The following is a 23362-nucleotide window of genomic DNA, read 5'->3' as shown; positions in this document are numbered from 1 at the left end:
AGTCATGATTTTATAAGCCTCAAGAGTTTATAAACTTTTCAAAAGACAGTCCACCATGTTTAAACGGTGGCTTTTAGCCTTGATGACTCGGGTCGGCCTCATTGTGCTGGGCCTTTGCTGCTGTTTGTTCCTGTTCTACCTCCTTGCCTGTAAACCGACGTCTCACAGCAGCCAGCAGTCTGTGCTGTGGACCGGAGGGGCCACCAGTAAGGAGGGATACATGGCCTTGTTGCAGGAGAGGGAGGACTCTCACAAACATTACATCAACAGCCTGACCAAGCAGATAGCGCAGCTGAAGGAGGCTCTCCAGGAGAGGACGCAGCAGCTTCAGGAGTCCCTGGAAAAAGCTAAAACAAGAGGGATTCTGCCACAGGGTTTGGATAGTCTGCACAAAACCCCGACACAGACTGACCTGAAGGTGGGAAACATGATACAGGAGTTGTAGTAACATCTGCTGATGAGATAAATGAAGTGTGACATCAAATATGTAGTAGTAAATTTTACCTCATGTCCTGCAGGAGTTCTTACGCTCCCAGCTGAGCCAGGCGGAGGTGAACTCAGGTGTAAAGCTGCCCAGCGAGTATGCAGTGATTCCTTTTGACACTTTCACCCTGCGGAGGTGAGTGGGACAGACGTTCATTGGTAAGAACAACAGTAGTACTACAGGAGTACCCCTGAGGTCAAGTCTGGCCACATGCCTCTTCATTAAGTGTTTTATTTGTGTGTGTGTGTGTGTGTGTGTGTGTGTGTGTCACTCAGGGTGTACCAGCTGGAGACGGGGCTAACGAGGCACCCAGAGGAGAGGCCTGTGAGGAGAGACCGCAGAGACGAGCTGATAAGCACAGTGGAGACAGCTCTGCACGTCCTGAATGGACCTCAGCAACACACTGAAAACATCAGGCGGAAACGCACATACTCCCCTGCAGACTTTTTAGAGGGTGAGAAAGCTCTGAGTTCATTCATTCACCTTCTTTACACGTTCATCCTTGGTGGACACCTGTGAAACTTCCGGAAAAGTTTGTCTTTTCATAGCTGGACAAACACAAGTAGAGAGCCTACATACTAATGCCTGTGATGAATCATCCATGATATCATCAAAGTCCAGCAAGTTCTCAATGCTATCTTGCCCAAGGATACTTTTACATGTGGACTGGAGGAGCTTCTGATTAGTGGACGACTCGCTCTACCTCTGAGCCACAGCTGCCCAAATTTGAAATATGAAATGCAAAGTTAATAACAGCTACTTTATGCAGAGGCTCTGGCCAAGGGACCTGTGGGCCTGGGCCCAGTAGGCCCATTGAGAAATCCATCCACGCTGTCATGCATATTTTCTGTCACCACTTTTCAGGCACTGATTCTTGGATTGTTTTTCTAACCAGGAAAAGAGGTGTCAGTAAGCACAACACCAGAGTTAACTGAAACTGAATAAGTCAGTGAGAGATTTAGAGGTGGGTCGCGGATCCATTCTGAATGGTCCTCAAGTGAGTCGCGAACGTGTCAAGTTTGTGAAAAACAAATTTAATTTTTAAGTACAGTGAATTTCTGGCACAGAGCTTTTATTTTGAAGTACCATTTCCTGCTGTAGAGTGAGTGACTAAGGGACAGCTGTTTGACAGAGACGCTGAAAAAATTAAACTGTGTGGACCTTGAACTAACAACTAAGGAGAAATCTGGACCCCATGGCTGGAATAGTTGAGAACCACTGGCCTAGAACCAGGGTAGGAAACTAGAGCATTCAGAGGAGACCACAGTGTATACATGCAAAGGTCAAGGTTCAAATTTGGACAGCGTTGAACTGAGACTTATTAGCACTACTGCCAAAAACCAGAATAGATTTACAGTGCCACTGCGTAAAAGGAATGCTTTGCATCCAAACTGAGGGAAAATATGAAATGAATATCCTCAAAAACACACGCTATGTGTCTTGTAAATAGTGAAGTCCTCATTTTGGCTCATAAAGAAGTTTAGTGGTAGCCATTAGGCTATTAAATTGTGCCTGAGAGTGTTTTTATTTGCTGTCATTTTGCATAAAACAGCTGGTCATAACATCCACGCTCTTGCCAGTAAACCAGGACAATCTCATAGCAACACCTCTGCCTCTGTCTGAAACAGGTGCTCCTTTATTAACATGATATTTCCAAAAGTTCCTTATAATTTAGACAAATAAGACAAATTCACAATTTTGCATTTTCAACTAATCTGCTGGGCTCTGACTTAAAGACTCTTAAGGTTATTAATTGTACATAAGTAACTGTAAATTCAGTTTCCCTGTAAGTATTGTTATCACTTATTTTCCACACAGTTATGGAAAAAATACGGTGCCAATAAAATAAAGTGTTCTCTGTCTTTGTGACAGGACTGACTCGCACAGAGCGGGACAGAGGAACTGTCTATGAGCTGATGTTTAAAGGCAACAGCCCACAGGACTTCACGCAGCTCACACTCTTCAGGCCGTTTGGTCCTGTGTTGAAGGTGAAGAGCGAGAGCGTGAACACGCGCAGCACACTCATCAACATCATCGTCCCTCTCTCCAAAAGGGCAGACACATTCAGGCAGTTCATCAACAACTTCAGGTATCATGTGGAAAGTGTATCAACACGATGGCACCCACACACACACACAGCTATGATTGTATCAGGACATTATTGATCTCACACTTAAGTGGGCTACGTTTAGAAGTGCAGATTGAATGCTTATCTTAATAGAGTAGCTTGGTTCAAATCCAAAAAGACTCCACCTCCACTTCAGATAAGTACTTGTTGTAGGCTAATTTGTCTCTGGATAAAGAAGCACAGAAGTGGGCCTAACACATTATTTGTATTGTGTTTTTGGTTTAGAGAAGTGTGCATCCAGCAGGACGGCCAGGTTCATCTCACTGTGGTCTACTTTGGTCGAGATCAGATTGACCAGGTCAAAGCCATGCTGGACCAGACCACCAGGTAATGTAATCAAGTTACTGTTTAATCATCAGCTGGTGTCACATTGGCTCTGTGTGTTGAAGTAAATGATCACAGTATCCTCCTCTGATCTTAAAGAGAGTTTTCACATGTACTGCTTAAATCAGAGGAGATCCTTAACACAGTTAAGGTCCCTTCATCAGACAGATGAAGGGCTGGTGAATGTGTCTGCTGCCTGAATGTGTTCACCCTCTTGGAAAGAGGGACGATGATGCTGATGAGCGAACTGCAGTTCTCCACACTCTTGCTCTTCACCTTCATCACAGGACCGAATGGCCTGAAGAGTATGAGCTGTGTGAAGTCCTGTGGGCCGTCGCCCGAAACATACATATGGTGATACGATTAAAATCTCCAAAAGGAGCAGTTTCTGCTGTACAGACCTGTTTTTGTATCCCTGTGTGTGTATCCCTCTGGCTAGCTAATTGACGCCGCTCTGCAATGCACTAATATGACAGTTATTGCTGATACTGGGACTTTGAATATCTTATAGAGCCCATTAAAAGCTCCCGCAAGTATCTAGTCTACACATGTATTCTGTGCATTCTTTAAACAATATGATAAAGTAAAGTTGTGCCAGAGGCATTAATTATCAGTTTCCGCACTTTGGTTAAGAATTATTTATTGTCCTGGGTGACTCTCTTTTCTTTTTTATATCTTTTTGTTTGGGGCAGCTGTAGCTCAGGAGGTAGATCAATCATCCCTTCATCAGAGGGTTGTACCTGTCTAATTAAAATACAGATTTCCCCATAACAGCGCTCTTCTCTTTTTCTTCATCTTCCTCTTCAGAGAGACTCGGTTCAGGAGCTTCACTTTGATCCAGCTGAATGAGGAGTTTTCTCGTGGTCGGGGCCTGGACGTGGGCGCCAGGGCCTGGAGGCGCAGCCAGAATGTCCTGCTCTTCTTCTGTGATGTCGACATCCACTTCACCGCTGACTTCTTGACTTCCTGCCGTCTCAATGCAGAGCCTGGTGAGAGAGAGATGTATGAAACATTTACACATAGGCTTTTTCAACATCATGCAACATTTACCACGTTTTCCAGAGATGTTTTCCAGCCTTGATTCATAATCCATGTCTGCAAGAATAAAACAGCTTAAAGCTAATAACTATAACATTAATTATGAACCCACAGCTGGTAACTTTTATAAAGCACTGCGAGGAGGCAGAGAAATATGATTTTTTTTCACAGATCATCTGTCTCATGTACTTCTATGTAAATATATATATATCCCTCTTCATGACCACAGCAGTCAAATTTTTATATAAGTCACCCATTTTCATTGTTTTAAGGCTACAAGTTACACATAATTAAGGGCAGGCTGCTTCTAGTGTCTACAGAAAGTGTCCTCAACTTCTCAGTCAGATCTACCCCTTGCCTCTCCACGGCATCAGCCTCTCACCCAAATATGGTCACCTCTGGCTCCAAAAATCCAAGATGGTGATGGTTGAAATGGCCAAAACACGAGGCTTCAAAAACCACAAAAAAGTCCATAAACCTATGGGTGACATCACAGTAGCTAGGTCTGTTATTTTTACAGTCTGTGGAATATAGTGACAGTTTAATTAAAGACAATTAAGACAAAAAATACAGCTTTAAAGGTCCAGTGTGTAGGATTTAGGGGCAACTATTGGCAAAAAAGGTATATAATATTCATAACCATGTGTTTTTTTAGTGTATAATAACTTGAAAATAAGAATTGTGTTTTCATTACCTTACAAAGAGCCATTTATACCTACATAGGGAGCGCATCTGCCATGTTGTTCTATAAAATGTCTTCACTTCACATTTTATTCTATCGGACATTTGTGTATAATTTAGTAATAATTAGCATATGAATTTTTGAGATATGGGTTAAAACATATTCTGTGAGGTCACAGCGACCTTTTACCACCAAAATCTAATCAGTTCATTTTTGAGTGCATGTAGACATTTGTGCCAAATTTGAAGACGCTCCCTCAAGGTGTTCTTGAGATATTGCGTTCATGAGAATGAGTTGGACCAGGTCACAGAAATCCTGACCTCTGACCTTAGACCATCAAAATCTACTCAGTTCATCTTTTTATCAAAGTGAGCGTTTGTGCCAAATTTGAAGAAATTCTCTTGAGGTATCCTTGATATATTGCGTTCACGGTAAAGTGACCGACAGATAAACAACCTGAAAACATCATGCCTCCGGCCACAGCTTCATTAACAACAAAGACGATGGCACAATAAGCACATATTTCACATGACTTGTGGCTAAATCAAACTATACTGTCTCTGATCTCAACATCTCAAAAAATAAATAAATAAAGTTCAATAGAGGAACTCTGACACCTTCTGTTTGATTCATCATCACACCTGCTGCCTCTCACCTACATTCCAGCAGGTTTTTCTGCCCTCGCTGCTACGTAACAAGCAGCATGCAGGAACGGGCAAATGGAGCTCTGCCAACTCACCTTATTCATATAGCACCATGAGCCTACACAAGGTGTCATAGGGCCGGAAATATGGTGGATAAGGTGAGCGTTGATATACCATAAAAAGAACAAGAAAACTAACAGGGCAGATGTCGATGTCAGCTTTAAAAAAACACTCAAAAACAGGAGGACTAACCACATAGTCAAAATGATAATCCATGAGATTCCTTTGATTTCTGTCCACATCTTTAGGTGTGTCATCTCAGTGGTGTTTCTGCACTGTTCTTATACTTTTGATTATTTTACTAATGCTTTTTTTACAGGCTGTGCTTGTATGACACATTATCAAATATATGTGACTGGACATTTGTGTGTTAACTGTTGTTGTCTTTAGGTAAGAGAGTGTATTATCCAGTGCTCTTCAGCCAGTACAACCCATCTATAATCTACAGCAATCAGACACTTCTGCCTGCTATTCAAGAACAACTGGTAGGTGAAAAAACCCCCAATATAAACAAACAGCTACATTAACTTGAATGTCGTCAAGATGTAAGAGACTAATATGTTCCTGTTGTCTCAGGTGATAAAAAAGGAAACTGGATTCTGGAGAGACTTTGGGTTTGGCATGACATGCCAGTACAGGTCTGACTTCCTCAACATAGGTAATGGAAAAGCTTGTGTCATCCGTACTTTCACATTTTGTAAGACAAAATACAATCAAATATTGCAGTACACACACTGTATATAGAAAAAAAAGATGCATAAAAGTACATGATTCTGTGCATTTTATATAAAATTCAACTATTTTCTCTTCATCGATGACACTGTGTTTTTAAGTGATTGCATAATGCAGTTAAAGTAGTTGTACGTTAACAGTCAAAAAAAATATTCCCTGACTGTGAAAAAGCTCTTTTTGTTAGTTTACACCTTTAAATGACCTCTCTCTGCTTTATGCCCTGATTCTAGTTTAAATACACCACATTAAAGCTGGGGTAGGCAATTTCGTCTTAAAAATCACATAATAAAGTTGTGCATATAATTCAAGTGGTCTGAGAGAAAACTGGACTTCTGCACCTCCTCTTGGCTTGGTTTTCTGGCTTTAGAAAGTCCAACCTATGATAGGAGACCTTGGTCAATCACAGATCATTTCAGACAGAGGATGTTCTTATTGACTGTTCTACAAATGCAGGTGTGCGTGCATGTCCCCTTGGTGAAAGCCTGATTCAATGATGAAAAATCCTGCAGAGAAAGTTGTTTTTTCAGCCTTGGCAACAGCTGCCTGCACTGCAAAATAACACAAAAAGGAGTCTAAAGAGGGTCTAAAAGAGTCAGACAATAAATGTGTCAATATTAGTGAAGTGTTTCAGAAATGGAAAGAAAGTGTTGCTAATAATTAATCCTTCTGTTAGCAGCATCAACGGCTCACGGCTGCAGCTTTCAAGTTCACGTTTATGTGGCAAAGATTAGCTAGAGCAGTGGTTCCCAACTGGTGGGTCGCAGTCCAAAAGTGGGTCGCAGGTCCGTTCTAAATGGACCGCAGAGACTTGCAAACATGTCATGTTTGTAAAAAACACACTTTATTTTTAAGTAGAGTGAATTTTCAGCACAGAGCTTTTACTTTAAGGCGCCGTTTCCTGCTGTAGGGTGAGTGACTGATAGACAGCTACATGACAGAGAGAGCAAACTAGCTCGCTGACATGGCCCAACACAAGTATGATGCCAAATGTATTAATCTGTGTGGATCTTGAACTGATGACTAAGATGAAATCTGGACTCCGTGGCTGGACCAGTTGGGAACAACTGAGCTAGAGCATCAAATCAAAGTGTGTTCTCCGCCTCACTCCTTGCCACAACAGACTACTTTCCAGGGAGAGGAGTGGGCAGCAGCTCCGGAGACAGACCCCCAATCAGTGGCCACAGTAACCCAGATCCAGCCAGTGTAAACCCCAGGTTCAGGGGACCAGACAGCCACAACTCCCCACCAGCAAACTTGTTAGACCCGGCACTGCCGCTGGCCAACAGCCCGCTTGAAACCCAGCATTGGGGTAAATTTGTGGAAGCCAAATTTGAGTCGCTACAGCTGCTGACCGAAGCTCCATCTCCTGAGCTGCTGCCCACTGTCCTACCAGAGAAGCAGTCCACAGCTGCGGGGAGTAAGGTGCAGATAATTTGTCTCACTAATTCTTGTCTCATTTGTGGTCTGATGAACAGGAAGAGAAAGAGAGGGGGGCAAGGAAGGGCTGAGTGAATACAATAAAATAAGATTAAATAAATCAGTGTATGGGCAACACTTGGTTACTCTATGAAGCGCGTGCCTGTGGTCGTCTGATGGTCAGAGGCTTGGGACAGAGAGGTGAGATGGAGAAGCGGAAGGGGAAGGCTGTATTTTCCAATGCTGTCTGGGTTTTTTCGCCCCTTCCCAGATTTCTGCCTACTCCAACTTTAAGGAAACAAGAAACTCTTAAAACTTTAACTCAGCCATTAATCAAGCATACCTTAAGTTAACTCCTCTACTTCCTGACAGGTGGTTTTGACCGCAACATCAAAGGTTGGGGGTTAGAGGACGTGCACCTGTACAGGAAGTACCTTCACAGTAAGCTGATGGTCATTCGCTCTCCGTCTCGCGGCCTCTTCCACCTGTGGCACGAGAAGAACTGTGCAGACGAGCTCCCTCCAGACAAATACAAGATGTGTATGCAGACCAAAGCCATGAGCGAAGCCTCACACGGCCAGCTGGGGGAGCTGTTCTTTAAAAGAGAGATTGAGGTTCATCTGAGCTCTCAGAGGAAGACAACCAGAGCAACATGATGAGGACAATAAAAGGACTTTGGCGGTGTTATTAATCACTGCTCTGTGTGTTCTTGTTCTCATGATAATTTATGTTTACACACATTATTCACCTTCCAACAAAAGATGATTAACTGTGATTACTGTTCTCATTATGGACACATACACTTGTGCAAATACTGAATGATATATTTTGTGTGAATAAAAGTATGATCTACTTGTAAGTAGGTTTTTTTTTCCATAGAAAAGTCACAGAGGGAATGTGGCTTTATTCTGTTTTGACCCCTCTGGAAGCAACAAAATATCCACTGCACACTTTACACTAATGAGTACCATAACAGAGGAAATAAGTTAGTCAGTTAGTTAGTTAGTTAGTGGTAATTTAATTCAATTTTCCAAGAGGAATGCACATAATGAAGAATAAATAACGTCAAGGTTTTAAATTAAAAAGAAAAACAAAAGGGAAACAAAAATATTTAGACCAAAAAGGTGCAGGCTGAAGCTTAAGTTCAAACCCACTCTCATGAATAAATCATTCACTACTAAGTTTAAGTTATGCAAAAGAAACAAATTAAAAACAAAAACAAGAACAGAATCTACAACAAAACTCTGAAACATTTCATAAAAAATAAAGATCATAATCATTTGCTTACCACCACATTTTAAACACCATTTTAATTTGCAGAGTGAACTAAACGGTTTTAATTCCTTATCACAACCATCCTCTCTGACAGACACACATTTGTTCTTTATGTTTGTCCTCACCCTTGTTTTTTAATCACACTTAGTCCCCTAAATTCATACAGGCTCTCTCTCATATCAGACAGCTTTTGAACACAGTTAGGAAGCAAAACATTATTATTTTTATTTGTGTACATTATCTGTGCAGTTTTCAAATAAACTAGAGCACAAAAATAAACATGTAAGTTAATAAATAGCGTTGGTTGCTTCATAATAGTTTGATCCACTCACAATTATTATAGTTTTCTTCTGTAGCATAGAAACTGGAAAGGTGTTGGTCTTGTAAAACCTGATTTGCTTTTTCATCATACCCAAACAGAGGTCTAAACAAACTGGCACCCAGCTATGCTGCTGGAGGGAATGTGGAGAAATCATCGTTGGCCATGCCCATATTTTTTGTCTTGTCCACTGCTAGCCTTTTTGTTAATATTGTTAAACACTTACATCCTCTGGAACAGATGACCTACTCCATACAACTTCAAAAAGAATTGGGAGAAAAAAAGTAGAGAAAATGGTGTGTTTATTTAGGCCAGCGAGACAGACTCCACATGATTACTGTATGTATCATATATGAATCTTTACATCATTTTTTTGTAAACATCCCATGACCCCATATTTATCTCTTTCTCCTATGTACTGCTTTTCTTTTCTTTTCTTTTCTTTTGTTCCTATACCAGAACGTAAAAACGTTAAAAAAAAGTGTTGGTTTTATACATGTTTCCCAGTACCTACACACAGTAGATTATGTGTGGAATTATAGGAGAACAATACAGCATATATTGTGACTTCTGGGTCAACAAGTCTTTAGGTTTTACATAATATTGCAATTGTTTTAGACATTTTTGGTTTTACATTGTTTATGTGGGTTAGGGTTAGGGTGGATTCCAACATAATTTATGATCAATTCTCACACCCAGAAATTTATTTTCTTACATTTGTTCAATTTCAGTGTCATTTAACATATTTTTTTCAATGATATGACAGTTTTCAAACTTTGTTTTACTTAAATTTAATGATGACTTGTTGATATCAAACCATTTCTTTCAGGCTTTTAATTCCTTTTCCACTGTATTCAAAAGCAGTTCCAACAGAGCAATATGAGTTAGTGTCATCACAACATTATAAATAACTTGAACTGCATGTGGATTTTCTTGTTCCTTCCTCATTAATATCTATTGTGAAAATACAGGCTAATGTTGGCCAAATGATGACACACAAAAGAACAAAGATTTTCTTGCCAAACTGACAGTGAACTCAAGAGCAAGAAAGCTTTCTGGAAACGCTTTATAATGAGGGTGCAAATCACATAGGCTATTTATGTAATGATACACTGATGCATGACTCATGAGGATTTTATGCATTTATGAGTCGTGTATTAGTTAGACATAAAGTAGCCTATATGATTTGTGCCCTCATTACAAAGTGTTACAAATATTTTTAATATGAATGACATGTCAGCCTGAGAAGCATCACCACATATTTTCACTAAAAAATGTGTTTCACTGACTATATTAAACTAATATTTCACATACTGAAGCGTATATATTTGTGTGTATTAGGTGTATGAGTGCAGGCAGGCTATATGATGCATATACCACCTTAACATGTGAAACAAACATGGTTGTAATTCCCCCACAGTTATATCTAATCAATATGGTGCATCGATGAGGAGACAGTGCACTGTCCTCTATTAATAGTGATGTACTGATGTCACTTTACAGACGCAGAGGGAGGAGCAATCGTGCATCGGCCGACGGATGTCGTAGCGTCAACACCGGCACGCGATAGGCCTGGAACTCCTATTACCACTTCCCTGTTCTGTGCTGCATTCATATACACCTGGGAAATTCCAAACAAACTCTGCCAAATGACTTCACACTGGACACTCATCATTCTGTTAACTTGACAAACAGGACTTTGCCCCGGTCAGGATAGATGTGATCACCAGGGAGCAGACAGCAGACAGTTACTGATTACATCAGCTAACATCAGTGGTGGAAAGTAACTAAGTACAGTACAGGCCAAAAGTTTGGACACACCTTCTCATTCAATGCGTTTTCTTTATTTTCATGACTATTTACATTGTAGATTCTCACTGAAGGCATCAAAACTATGAATGAACACATGTGGAGTTATGTACTTAACAAAAAAAGGTGAAATAACTGAAAACATGTTTTATATTCTAGTTTCTTCAAAATAGCCACCCTTTGCTCTGATTACTGCTTTGCACACTCTTGGCATTCCCTCGATGAGCTTCAAGAGGTAGTCACCTGAAATGGTTTCCACTTCACAGGTGTGCCTTATCAGGGTTAATTAGTGGAATTTCTTGCTTTATCAATGGGGTTGGGACCATCAGTTGTGTTGTGCAGAAGTCAGGTTAATACACAGCCGACAGCCCTATTGGACAACTGTTAAAATTCATATTATGGCAAGAACCAATCAGCTAACTAAAGAAAAACAAGGGGCCATCATTACTTTAAGAAATGAAGGTCAGTCAGTCCGGAAAATTGCAAAAACTTTAAATGTGTCCCAAAGTGGAGTCGCAAAAACCATCAAGCGCTACAACGAAACTGGCACACATGAGGACCGACCCAGGAAAGGAAGACCAAGAGTCACCTCTGCTTCTGAGGATAAGTTCATCTGAGTCACCAGCCTCAGAAATCGCAAGTTAAGAGCAGCTCAGATCAGAGACCAGATGAATGCCACACAGAGTTCTAGCAGCAGACCCATCTCTAGAACAACTGTTAAGAGGAGACTGCGCGAATCAGGCCTTCATGGTCAAATAGCTGCTAGGAAACCACTGCTAAGGAGAGGCAACAAGCAGAAGAGATTTGTTTGGGCCAAGAAACACAAGGAATGGACATTAGACCAGTGGAAATCTGTGCTTTGGTCTGATGAGTCCAAATTTGAGATCTTTGGTTCCAACCGCCGTGTCTTTGTGAGACGCAGAAAAGGTGACAGGATGGATTCCACATGCCTGGTACCAACAGTGAAGCATGGAGGAGGAGGTGTGATGGTGTGGGGGTGTTTTGCTGGTGACACTGTTGGGGATTTATTCAAAATTGAAGGCACACTGAACCAGCATGGCTACCACAGCATCCTGCAGCAACATGCCATCCCATCCGCTTTGCGTTTAGTTGGACGATCATTTATTTTTCAACAGGACAATGACCCCAAACACACCTCCAGGCTGTGTAAGGGCTATTTGACCAAGAAGGAGAGTGATGGAGTGCTGCGGCAGATGACCTGGCCTCCACAGTCACCGGACCTGAACCCAATCGAGATGGTTTGGGGTGAGCTGGACCGCAGAGTGAAGGCAAAGGGGCCAACAAGTGCTAAACACCTCTGGGAACTCCTTCAAGACTGTTGGAAAACCATTTCAGGTGACTACCTCTTGAAGCTCATCGAGAGAATGCCAAGAGTGTGCAAAGCAGTAATCAGAGCAAAGGGTGGCTATTTTGAAGAAACTAGAATATAAAACATGTTTTCAGTTATTTCACCTTTTTTTGTTAAGTACATAACTCCACATGTGTTCATTCATAGTTTTGATGCCTTCAGTGAGAATCTACAATGTAAATAGTCATGAAAATAAAGAAAACGCATTGAATGAGAAGGTGTGTCCAAACTTTTGGCCTGTACTGTACATTTACTTATGTACTGTATGCTTAAGTCAAATTTTGAGGTAGGCTACTTGTAGGCCTACTTTACTGAAGTATTTCCATTTTATGCTACTTAATATTTCTACCCTTAGTCACTAGATGTTTGCAAATTTAATCTATTAATACAAAATATCATCAACAAATGAAATATGATATATTATTATTATTATTATTATAAGTTAAGATATCCAGAAGTATATAAGGTAATTACAATTAGCTCCACCTTTACCAGCTGCAACACCGAAGTGATACCTACAGTAATCTATCAATAATTAGCCTATAATCCAATAATATATCTTACATTATTCTAACCATGCCATTCTGCAATTATTACATTTACCAATGGTACTTTAAGTATATTTTAATATATAATCTATATTTTAATACTAATACTTTTGTACTTTCACTTGAGTAAAGTTTTACTTGTAACAGAGTATTTCTGCATTGTGGTGTTACTACCTTTACTTAAGTAAAGTACTTCTTCCACCACTGGCTGACACACATAACAGAAAGTGATAATTTTTATCATAAAGAAAAAACAGAAACCAAAAGAATTCAGAGAGGAAAATAATTTTAATTTAAATCTTCATGGAATTTTTATAGAATTGAAACACGCAGTTGTCAGATCATTGATTATAATATACTGATAGAAATTTAATCAACAACAGCATGGCTGAGCTGCTGAGCCTCACATCTCTGTTAATTGTAATCTAGTTATTCTTAATTGAATTTGTTCAGCATCTCCTTGTGCTTTGTCAATAATGTTCAGTATTTTGCATGTGTCTTAATATGTGCATTTTCCATATTTTATATTCTTGCACATCCTGCACAAAACTGCACAGCTTGCTTATTCTGAAATGGATTACCTTTTGTTATGTTATAGTATTTTTAAGAAACATTTTCATAGTGTATTGTGCTTTTTCTATTCTATATTTATTTCCCTGAGTGTTGCATTACTTTTCCTCATTTTTATATCCTCACAATAAGTTTGTTGTATGTTTAACCTCTTGAGACCCTGTGTTCTCATATGAGGACATCACATTTTGGTTTAGTTGACCTTCAACACTTGATATGTCATTCTACTTAACTATAGACTTTATTGTTGTCTTGTTTGAAGACACTGGAATTTAATTATTGTTGACAGTGTTTTGTTTTATATAGTTATCGGGTCCTACTGATCCCCAGACAAAATAAAAATGCATACCAAACAAAAGTTCAGATCTCGGGAGGTCAATGTATGCACCAAATCCCAAAGCAAAAGTGAAAACCTGCTTGCTAATAAACCTTACTCTGATCCTAATTATTAATGAAACACTTTTATTGCATGTTTTAGTTTTTTAAAAAAAAAAGTGCTTTAACTTTTACTTCTCGTCATTGTGATGAATGGCACTCTTACTATCAAACTCTCTCCACCCACTCAACGTCACAACTCAGGAGCCAAATTTTCACATAAAACTACAGGCTGCCTGGTGCGTTCACCACTCTCCTTGTTTTTCCCAGCTGCACGTGAAGGCAGCACTAATCACAACGGGAGCGGAGCGCTCGCGGCGCTCGTACCTCACCGGTAACGTGAGTCTTATCCGAGGACAGGACGGTATTATGAGCTGAAGAAATCCTGCTGTGTTATGATGTTTTGTGAGCAGCTGAGAGGGTGAGCAGCTCTTCACTGTGTGGTGGTGTTAGAGTAGATTTAGATTTTAGTCCAGTGTTTTTTTTTTGTTTGTTTTTTTGTTTTTTTTAATTTACTGTCGCCTATAAATATTTTTTAATCCCCTGGTAGTTTTAGCTTCTCGGACAGCCCCGGAATTTGGTGGTTGCACAATGACTGTGTTTTAATTTTGTGCTGGAATAGCGAGACATGTGCGACAGATAGGCTGCGTCTCGTGTCGCCTAAAACCAGCCGGGACAGGACATTTTTCACAACATCAGAGGGCAGAAGAAAGAGACGCAGCATGTTTGAAGCTGCAGGGATCCCTCTCATCGTGCTGGACCTCATCTGCCTCACCCTCGGTATGTAAACCCGACCCAACCCTGTGTGTTAAACCAGGCTTTTAATCCGTTTTGTTTATTTATAAAGACATTAGAGCTCGTTAAAGTTGACTTTCTTTGTCATCAAACTCCTGCAGCAACTCCTCTGGCACAGACACAGCCTATTATATGAAGCAGTAGTTTAAACAAATCCATTCACAAGATTTGCATACACGTCATATACGCATACACTGGGAGGCTTGAGGTTTTAGGGATCCAGGCAGGAAGATGGAAAAAAAGAAGGCAACAAAGTCCCACCCTGTGAGTGTGTTTTTTTCCAAGCAAAGCTGTATTTTTAGCTCAGTGTTTGTAATGTAATCACAGGTCAGAGACAAGCTGCAGCACTGCTCAGTGTTACTGACAATACTGCAATTAAAGGAACCTTTGCACTGCATGGGGACACGCAGACAGCTCCGTTTTACAGCTGTTTGATAAAGACAGACAGGGTTGGACACACAGAAATTTTTCTATGTGATTAATCTGCACTCACTTTGCTTAGTCAGTGTCTTGCGGTCAGCTGTGTGTTGCTGACTGTGCACCAGCAGATTCATCTTGTTTTGGAAACTGGGTAGTGTAAAGAATAATTTCCAGTCACCTGTTCAAAGTATAAATATGAGTCAAGTTTATCACAAATCCCGCTTTTATATTTTGTAAATGCTGTGTCATACAGTAAGTAGGACACTCCTGTAAAATCAGTGCTGGGAAAAGTATCCCCCCTTGCTCAAGTATAAGTCCTGCATTCAAAAGTGTACTCAAGTACAAAAGTGTAATAAGTAAAATGTGCTTAAATTATTAAAGTAAAAGTACCCAAAATGCTCTTTGTGAATGTTATATTACCAGATATTATAATACTGGATCATTATTACTGATGCATCGATGTGTAAGCAGTGCTTTTTTGTAATTTTCTTTTTAGGCTATTTAAAGTTACGGAAGCATGTAAGTGTTACTGGTGTACATGGTCAAGGTGAAGCTTATTTTACATATAGGTGACTCCTTTGTCATTAAATCAATAATATGCAAACAATTTAATGTTTAATTTATGTCAAGTTAAGTTAATATACACAGTATTTAGTAACTAGAGCTCTCAAATAAATGGGGTGGAGTAAACACTACAGTATTTGTCTCTAAAATGTAATATAAGCAGCATATAGCTAGTAATAGTAATACTCAACTACAGTAACTAAAAATTGTACCTAAGTACAATACTTGAGTAAATGCACGTGAGGAGGTTTTATCATTGTATAAAAGTCACATAAATACTCAGTTAATATAAGTTTAATTTATTTATAGAGTAATTGCTATTTCCTTTTTAACTATGTCACACAACTGTTGTCTTTTAAGATGTAATTTCTCTTTTAAGTGCATTTGATATTGTTGAACTTTGCCTGTTTTCTGAGAACGTGTTCAGTTATTTGTGTGCATGATTAAAATTTCTAGCTTTAGTGCATTGCATGGATGTCTTGATAAAGGCCAGTGGAATTTAAAACCCCAACAGGGACACTGATGGTTGTTAACCCTAGACTTTGTTGTTCTGTCCCTGATAAAATCAGATATGTTGGACTTTTACAGCTATATTAAAATGTTAAATAAGATAAACAAAATCAAGGCAAACATCCAGGTTGAGTAAAGTCACATAAAGTTCTTTAATGCATTAGATATGTCACAATATCTGTTGTAATATGTATGTAAATAAATTTTAAACACATTTAGCAGAGGTACAGACAAACATTTCAAACTCCACATCTCTGCTTCACTGTCTGTACTTGGTTTGATAAGATAATGCCTTTTAATATCTCCATGTCTGGATGCAAGATGTATGTTAATCTGCATAACTATCTTGCAACAACTGCAACATACAGGGGATTCACACAGAGGAAACACACTCATTGATTTAATACCTACATACAATCTAATAAAAAACTCAAGTTGCAGCAAACTGTCAACTAAAATGCAGATATTTATAACACACAGCTGCACAGAGGAAAGAAGGAAATGATAAATAGAAACAAAGAGAAAGTGGTTAGTCTTCCTCTATCTCTGTCTTGTTGTTCATAATTGACTGCTTTGTAAGTGGAAGCCAGATCTTAGCTTCAGTAGATCATATCTTTAATGATTAACTATGTGATCAGATCAGCATAGCTCACTGACGTCACTGTAAGTTGTAGTTTATCCAGAATTTTAAAAGACAGCAGTCAGTGTAATTTCCCCTGCACTGGGTTTAAACGAACACGTCTATACAAGGTTCTGTGACTGTGTGGTGACACATAAAGCCAAAATCTACCACAAGCAATGATCATAGTTTGGGGAAGTTCCTGTCTTCCTCATCTCCGTACAGTTCTGTAATACCAAAGCCAGTCGGAGCATGTTTTATGTGCTCTGGTTACACATTAACACCATAATGAGTCTCCTCAGATAATCACACCATCTTTGCTCCAGTGTCAGACTTTTGCAATGCTGTTCTGTAGTAACTCCGGGCCTCAAGCAATTCATTCTGTTATTGTGCAACTTGTACAGTATTTTTTTCCCTTGGAGCTAAATGAAACAAACAAGAGTCACCAGCTTGTTTTTCAAAAGGGGAAATGCCTGTGTGATACCAAAATGTCACGTTTCCTGTGACTAAAATGTAAAATATTAGCATTATGTATTAGCAGCGATCTGGCATCCATGGGTATTTGATGTGCATTTTGATCTAAAACAAGCAGAAAGGTTGAATTTATACTGATTATCTGCATCTTTTTTTCTTTTAACAGTTGGACTCCCATTTTTTATCCTCACCCCTCAACACAACCCTTTCAAACGGGGGTTCTTCTGTAACGATGAGTCCATTAGATACCCCCTCAAAGAGGACACCATATCCTACCAGCTGTTGGGAGGAGTCATGATCCCCTTCACGCTGATTGTGGTACGTCAACAGTCGTCTTCTTCCACAAGCTCGCCGACCTTTAAATGTCAGTTGTTGAGTTTACTTATCTCTTCTGCTGTAGATCGTCTGTGGCGAGTGCCTTTCTGTTTACTTCTCCCGCATCAAGAACCAGTCTTTGGGGACCAAGTATGTGGCGTGTGTCTACAAGGCTGTGGGGAGCTATGTGTTTGGAGCTGCTGCTAGCCAATCTCTGACAGACATAGCCAAGTACTCCATCGGCCGTCTGCGGCCAAACTTTCTGGCTGTGTGCAATCCAGTCTGGAATACCATCAACTGCAAAGCCGGCGGATACATCGAGAACTTCACCTGCACTGGAGACAAGTTCCTGGTGGATGAGGCCAGGTAATAGTCCTGAACATGGAGTCAATAAACCCCCCCAGAGCCACCTCTGAAAAACCAACATTCATTCATATTTTATTACCTTTGACTAGATAATAACATCGTGAACATTGTGTATTAGTAGAGTCTCACTGGAAGGAGTATGATAGTCCAAGAGTGCTCAGTTATTTGCATTACTTTGTGACACATGTACCCTCTGGACTTGACAACATGGTTAACTGTCGTCCGATATAGCAAAATTGCTCCTTCATTTTCGAGCTGGCGTGCCCTCAAGGGATTCTCCAGTGAATAAAGGAGCTCTATATGATACTCAGAGCATTAATATAGCGGCAAACAACTATGTGCTATGTAAAGATAAAGTGGAGTAATGGTGTCCTGAGCAGAGACTGAAGTGACCCTACCTCTGTGTGTGCTGTAATCCAAGTTGTTTGTTGTTGTGGTGGTAATAATAATAATAATAACCTTTATTTATATAGCACTTTTCAAAACATATGTTACGAAGTGCTTTACAGAACAATTAAAACATAGAGTACACAATTCCAATGCATGAAAACAGTAAATGACAAAACTCAGATAAAATCAAAAAAGGCTTTCCAGTAAAAATGTGTTTTTAGAAGAGATTTAAAAGAGATCACTGAATCAACCGACCTTATTTCCTCGGGCAATTTGTTCCATAGTTTTGGGGCACAGACTGAAAATGCTCTGTCCCCCTCAGTTTTCAGTCTGGACTCTGGGATGGATAAAAGGCCTTTGCCCGAGGAACGTAAAGTGCGAGTAGGAGCATATGGTGTTAAAAGGTTGGTGATATAACTAGGACCGAGACCGTTGAGACATTTAAAAGTGACCAATAAAATCTTAAAAACAATTCTAAAACGTACTGGCAGCCAGTGTAGGTGTGATGTGATCGTGTTTCTTAGTTCTGGTTAAAAGCCTCGCAGCAGAGTTCTGCACCATTTGTAGTCTGTCTAGGGATTTCTGACTTAGACAGGTAAAGAGGCTGTTACAAAAATCGAGCCGTGATGAAATAAAAGTATGCAAAATGGTCTCGGTGTCTTTAACAGTTAGAAAGGAACGGATCTTTGAAATGTTTCTGAGCTGATAAAAACATGATTGCACTAATTTTGTAGTGTGATATTCGAAGGTAAGATTACTGTCAAACCAGATGCCAAGGTTCCTTGCAGTGGTGCATGTACATTCCAGTCCCTATGGCTAGGTAATCACCATTGCTCTGCCTTGTGCTCAAGGACCGCTGATAATTAGACAGTGTTGTTGCAGAAGTGTAGCGCTCACCCTCTGGTTCCCCATCAGGTTAACACTGTTAGCTCTGTTAGCACCATTGCTGTTGTTAGCAGTGTTTGCACTGTTAGCTGGTGGTCGCTGGTTCAGCCACCTCCATGTTGAGAGCCGTGTGCAGACAACCTCTGAATCATAGATATGCTTTGAATATTGTAGAGAGCAGTGGTTCCCAACTGGTCCGGGCACGGGGTCCAGATTTCTCCTTATTCATTAGTTCAAGGTCCATATAGTTTAATATAATCAGTGTCATACTTGCCTTTGGTAATGTCGTTGAGCTAGCTTGCTGTCCCTGTAAAGTAGCTATCTGTCATTCACTCACTCTGCAACAGGAAATGGCACTTTACCATAAAACTGTGTGCCGCAAATTCATTGTAAAGTAATGTGTGTTTTTTACAAACTTGACACATTCACGAGTCACTTGTGGGCCATTAAGAATGGACCCACGACCCACTTTAGGACTGCAACCCACCAGTTGGGAACCACTGGTACAGAGCTCCTCTAAGTATTGCAGTTCCATAAAGTTGTAGCACTTGCAAAAGACAGATTAAAAGGACAATAGTAAAAATGGATGCAACAGGCCAAGATATGTCCTGACTTTTCAATTTTAAAACTCTGAATCATGCTGTTCCCATAGTTCAAATCAATAAGACAAGATAACTTTGATCTTTGCTGGGGAATTTAATAAATGTCACAGCACCAGATGTACAAGGACAGCCACATAAGTAAGCAGCCTAACTACATACATTATAACCATCTGGTATTTACGAATAAACCACGAAAAAAAGGTATTTAACACTGAATACAGCACAAACTATAAACTGTGTAACAGTGTCTTTTCGTTAGACCCTCAGTAGAGTTATTCTCTCAGATAAGAGTCACAGCAGACATTATGCAACAGTTTTCACAGCATTCTGACTTGATGAAGCTGATGGTGTCTAATTTCATTCAGTATCTCTTTTATCTTTTGCAGACTGTCCTTCTACTCAGGTCATTCATCCTTCTCCATGTACTGCATGCTGTTCCTTGTAGTAAGTATATATTCTACTTCTAAAATGTGGCTTACATATAAAAAAATGTTAATTCTAACATATATCTTTGCTTTATTTGTTTTCCTGTCCATACCTGGTTTCACAAGCTATTGCAGTCAGATTTACTGGTAAATGACTTGTTTATGTCATTGTTAAAACAGTATAGGGATCATAAATGACATAACTCTGTTCCGCAAATTTGCGCAAGCCGCCAACACCTGTACTGTAAATATGTGCTTGAGCAATAGGCTATAAAGCGCATGCCTAGGTGTGACCCCACAGCTTTTTTGTTTCTTTTTTTAATCATGTCCTCTCCCTCCTGTAGCTGTACATTCAAGCCAGACTGAAGTCAGAGTGGTCGAGGCTTCTGCGTCCCACCATCCAATTCTTCCTGATTGCCACTGCCATATATGTGGGTCTGTCCCGGGTGTCTGACTACAAACATCACTGGAGTGATGTGCTCACTGGCCTCCTGCAGGGAGGCTTAGTTGCCACTCTCACAGTAGGTTTTATCTAAAGATTAAGTTTTATTTGTTAGGAAAGTGGCAAACACATCACATTTTTATGCAGTATTATCACAATATACAGTTGAAGGGGGAAGTCAGCGCCTCTTAAACCTCTAGCATGCAGTTTTCTACTTTTGTTTCCTCCTTTAAGGAGTTTTAAGGTTAAAAAAATAATAATCTCATAACATGAAGTGTCTGGCAGTGTTGTACACTATAAATTCTGTATCTGCTTGTTCCAACTATTCATGAAATATTTAAACCCAAAACTTCATATTTTATGACTGCACCATTCAAATCAAGTGGAAATATTCAAGATATGTTGAATATGTTTGGGATTTCCATTAGAACTGAAAAACAAATGTCTGTGGGACTGAACAATGAGTTTCTCTCAACTCACATAGCAGTCAGTCGCTGAGAGTGAAGACATAAAAATACTAAATTATTACAAGGATGAATAAATAATTTATTAAACAGGTAAAAGTTAAAAATAAATAAAGCATTTTGCACAGAAACACATTAAAGAGGTCTTCGATGATGTTCAATTACAGTAAGACGAATGTGTTTTAATTGTGTTACTTCTATTTCTGCAGGTGTTCTGTGTGTCCAATTTCTTTGAACAGCCAGTGGGCCCAGTGGTGTCACAGGAGGAAGCCTCACACACCAGTTTACAGGAAAACCCTTCCAATGGGAACCACTACGGCAGCACTGAGTGACTACGAGGCCTCAGAGACAATACTGTATAGGGCTTTTATCCCCTTAGGGAGGACCTAAAACACAACAGTGACCTGCAAGTGTTTGATTTTAACTGCTGGCTGTTTCTGTGCATTTCTTCAACACAGTTTGCCCCGCAGAACCGACGCTGCAGGATTTAGCTGCTATTTTTGGTGTGGTTGGTAAACTTTGATTTAAGGAAGAAAAGTGCACTACAGAAGAGGGTTCTTGCACTTTATGGGGATATAAAGAAGCAGAACTTTGTGCCAGTAATTCCAACATAATACAGCTTACTATGGAATGACAAAAGAAAACACAGCATGTTGTGTTTACCTCAGAGAAAAGTTGCTTTTTTACAGCATGAGCTTGTTGGAAATGTGGTTTCCAGAGTATATTGGTCTGATGTTGCCATCATGAATGAATGAAATTCCTTTTGCCCAGAATATAATGAGCGTCTGTGTGCACACTGCAAGCAGGCTTGTGGAGAGCCTGGCACCTGTGAATAAGAAAACCTGGACTGTCCTTAAGTTTTAAATGGAGACTGAACTCAGAAATAATATTATATAATTTGTGTGGTTGTTTATATTGCTACCTGCCGTTATGTCCCTCCCCTAATGTTATTTCTTGAATGAAAAATACAATGCATTGATTTTTTTTTTTTTTTTTTTACAGTTTGTATGAAGCTGTTTATGTTAAGCTTTAAACAGTGTTGTTTAGAGCAGTAATGTGAAAAAAATGTGTGGCAAATAAAGAGAGCACCGGATTGCTTCTTTGTTACAAAGGAGGGAAATGATTCCTGTGTGTTTTATCTGTAGAAACAACCAAAGCAGATACAATGCAGGTAAACAGACCCCTGGACACAGTACAGCTTCCGATACACTCAAGTGCAGACTCATTTGCTGCAGTGGATTAGCTGATTTGTCCTTTTTTTTTTAAAGTGAAACTGCTGTGTAAGGTATGGATGGCATCAAGGAGGAGAAACCAAGAGTGTGAATCTATTGAGGAACTGTCTCAGAAATGCAGACCTATGTGAAAAACAAAACGCACTGCCTCGGGCGTGTCATTCATTGTCTTTGTAGACAGACCATAGAAACCACAAGCATGCAAATGTAACTGTTCTGTTGTCATTGAAAAACATGTTTGTTTTGAAGAGGTCAGCTTGTCTTCACGAAAGGAAACTGTCAGCAGACACAGTGCTGATCCTTGGCTGCTAATGTCCGAGTTGAAGATCTCCTTAAGAGTTTAAATCCTATTACAGCGACCAAGGGAACTAGGTTTAGTTTAACACACAACGACAGCAATGAACCACGCTCATCAATGTCAACTCGGGTCTACAGGCTCCCGGCAAAACCACTTATGTGATGCTTCTGCACTTACTATGTGTATAGCCATGCAGGGGGCTAAACACAGTTCCAACACAGATAGAGGACAGAGATTGGTTAATTAAGTCTTTGCAGCAAGCAGCGTCGAACTGTGGAAGCAGTACTGGGCAACAACTTCTATTATAATGATAAAGAAATATATTGGTGAATTAGTAGCTGCCAATTTAGCGATGGTCTGCCATGAAAGATTGGCATTAAAGCTGCATTTTACGACCAACTCTTTGTCCTTCATACAACTGACTTTGGGGATCTCTCACATTTCTACCATCCACTGGATGTGGCATAAATCAATAGGAAGCAAAGTTAATCTAGTGAACATACACAGGGGTAAAAGTCAAAAATGATAAAATACATAACAGTTAACTCAACAGTATTTTAACAGTTTATTTGAATGTTGTACTGGCATCGCATCACCTCAGACAGTTGGCTAGCTTGGTCAGCAGCTGATCGCAGGACAATAAAACTCTACTAAATGTAGTTTTTTAACTATGTTCGGGAACAAAGACCACACCTCGATCACATCCAATTTCCGCCCAAAAGTAGTTCTCACATCCCAACCCCTGAACGCCCTTTTGCCTCTTGTATCTTCCTTCTCTCTTTTGTTTA

The 23362-nt window shown here is 39.8% G+C and overlaps 2 protein-coding genes across 2 annotated transcripts; both read left to right on the top strand.

Annotated features, from left to right (window-relative positions):
* Positions 1-55: 55 nt before the first annotated feature.
* LOC125890991 (chondroitin sulfate N-acetylgalactosaminyltransferase 1-like) lies at positions 56-8367 on the top strand. Its single transcript, XM_049579947.1, has 9 exons — positions 56-418; positions 519-619; positions 760-938; positions 2357-2573; positions 2838-2939; positions 3744-3925; positions 5751-5845; positions 5937-6018; positions 7881-8367. Exons 1-9 carry the CDS (start codon positions 56-58, stop codon positions 8162-8164), a joined length of 1605 nt encoding a protein of 534 aa, XP_049435904.1. The 3' UTR covers positions 8165-8367.
* Positions 8368-14037: 5670 nt separating this feature from the next.
* LOC125890989 (phospholipid phosphatase 1-like) lies at positions 14038-22158 on the top strand. Its single transcript, XM_049579945.1, has 6 exons — positions 14038-14553; positions 17322-17473; positions 17556-17836; positions 20100-20157; positions 20483-20659; positions 21254-22158. The coding sequence occupies exons 1-6, from the start codon at positions 14496-14498 to the stop codon at positions 21374-21376; spliced, it is 849 nt and encodes a 282-aa protein (XP_049435902.1). The 5' UTR covers positions 14038-14495; the 3' UTR covers positions 21377-22158.
* Positions 22159-23362: the final 1204 nt, after the last annotated feature.

The sequence above is a fragment of the Epinephelus fuscoguttatus genome, linkage group LG6, assembly GCF_011397635.1.
Source record: "Epinephelus fuscoguttatus linkage group LG6, E.fuscoguttatus.final_Chr_v1".
Taxonomy (NCBI): domain Eukaryota; kingdom Metazoa; phylum Chordata; class Actinopteri; order Perciformes; family Serranidae; genus Epinephelus; species Epinephelus fuscoguttatus.
Note: the sequence above shows the minus strand (reverse complement) of the source record. Positions and strands in the feature narration are given on the sequence as shown.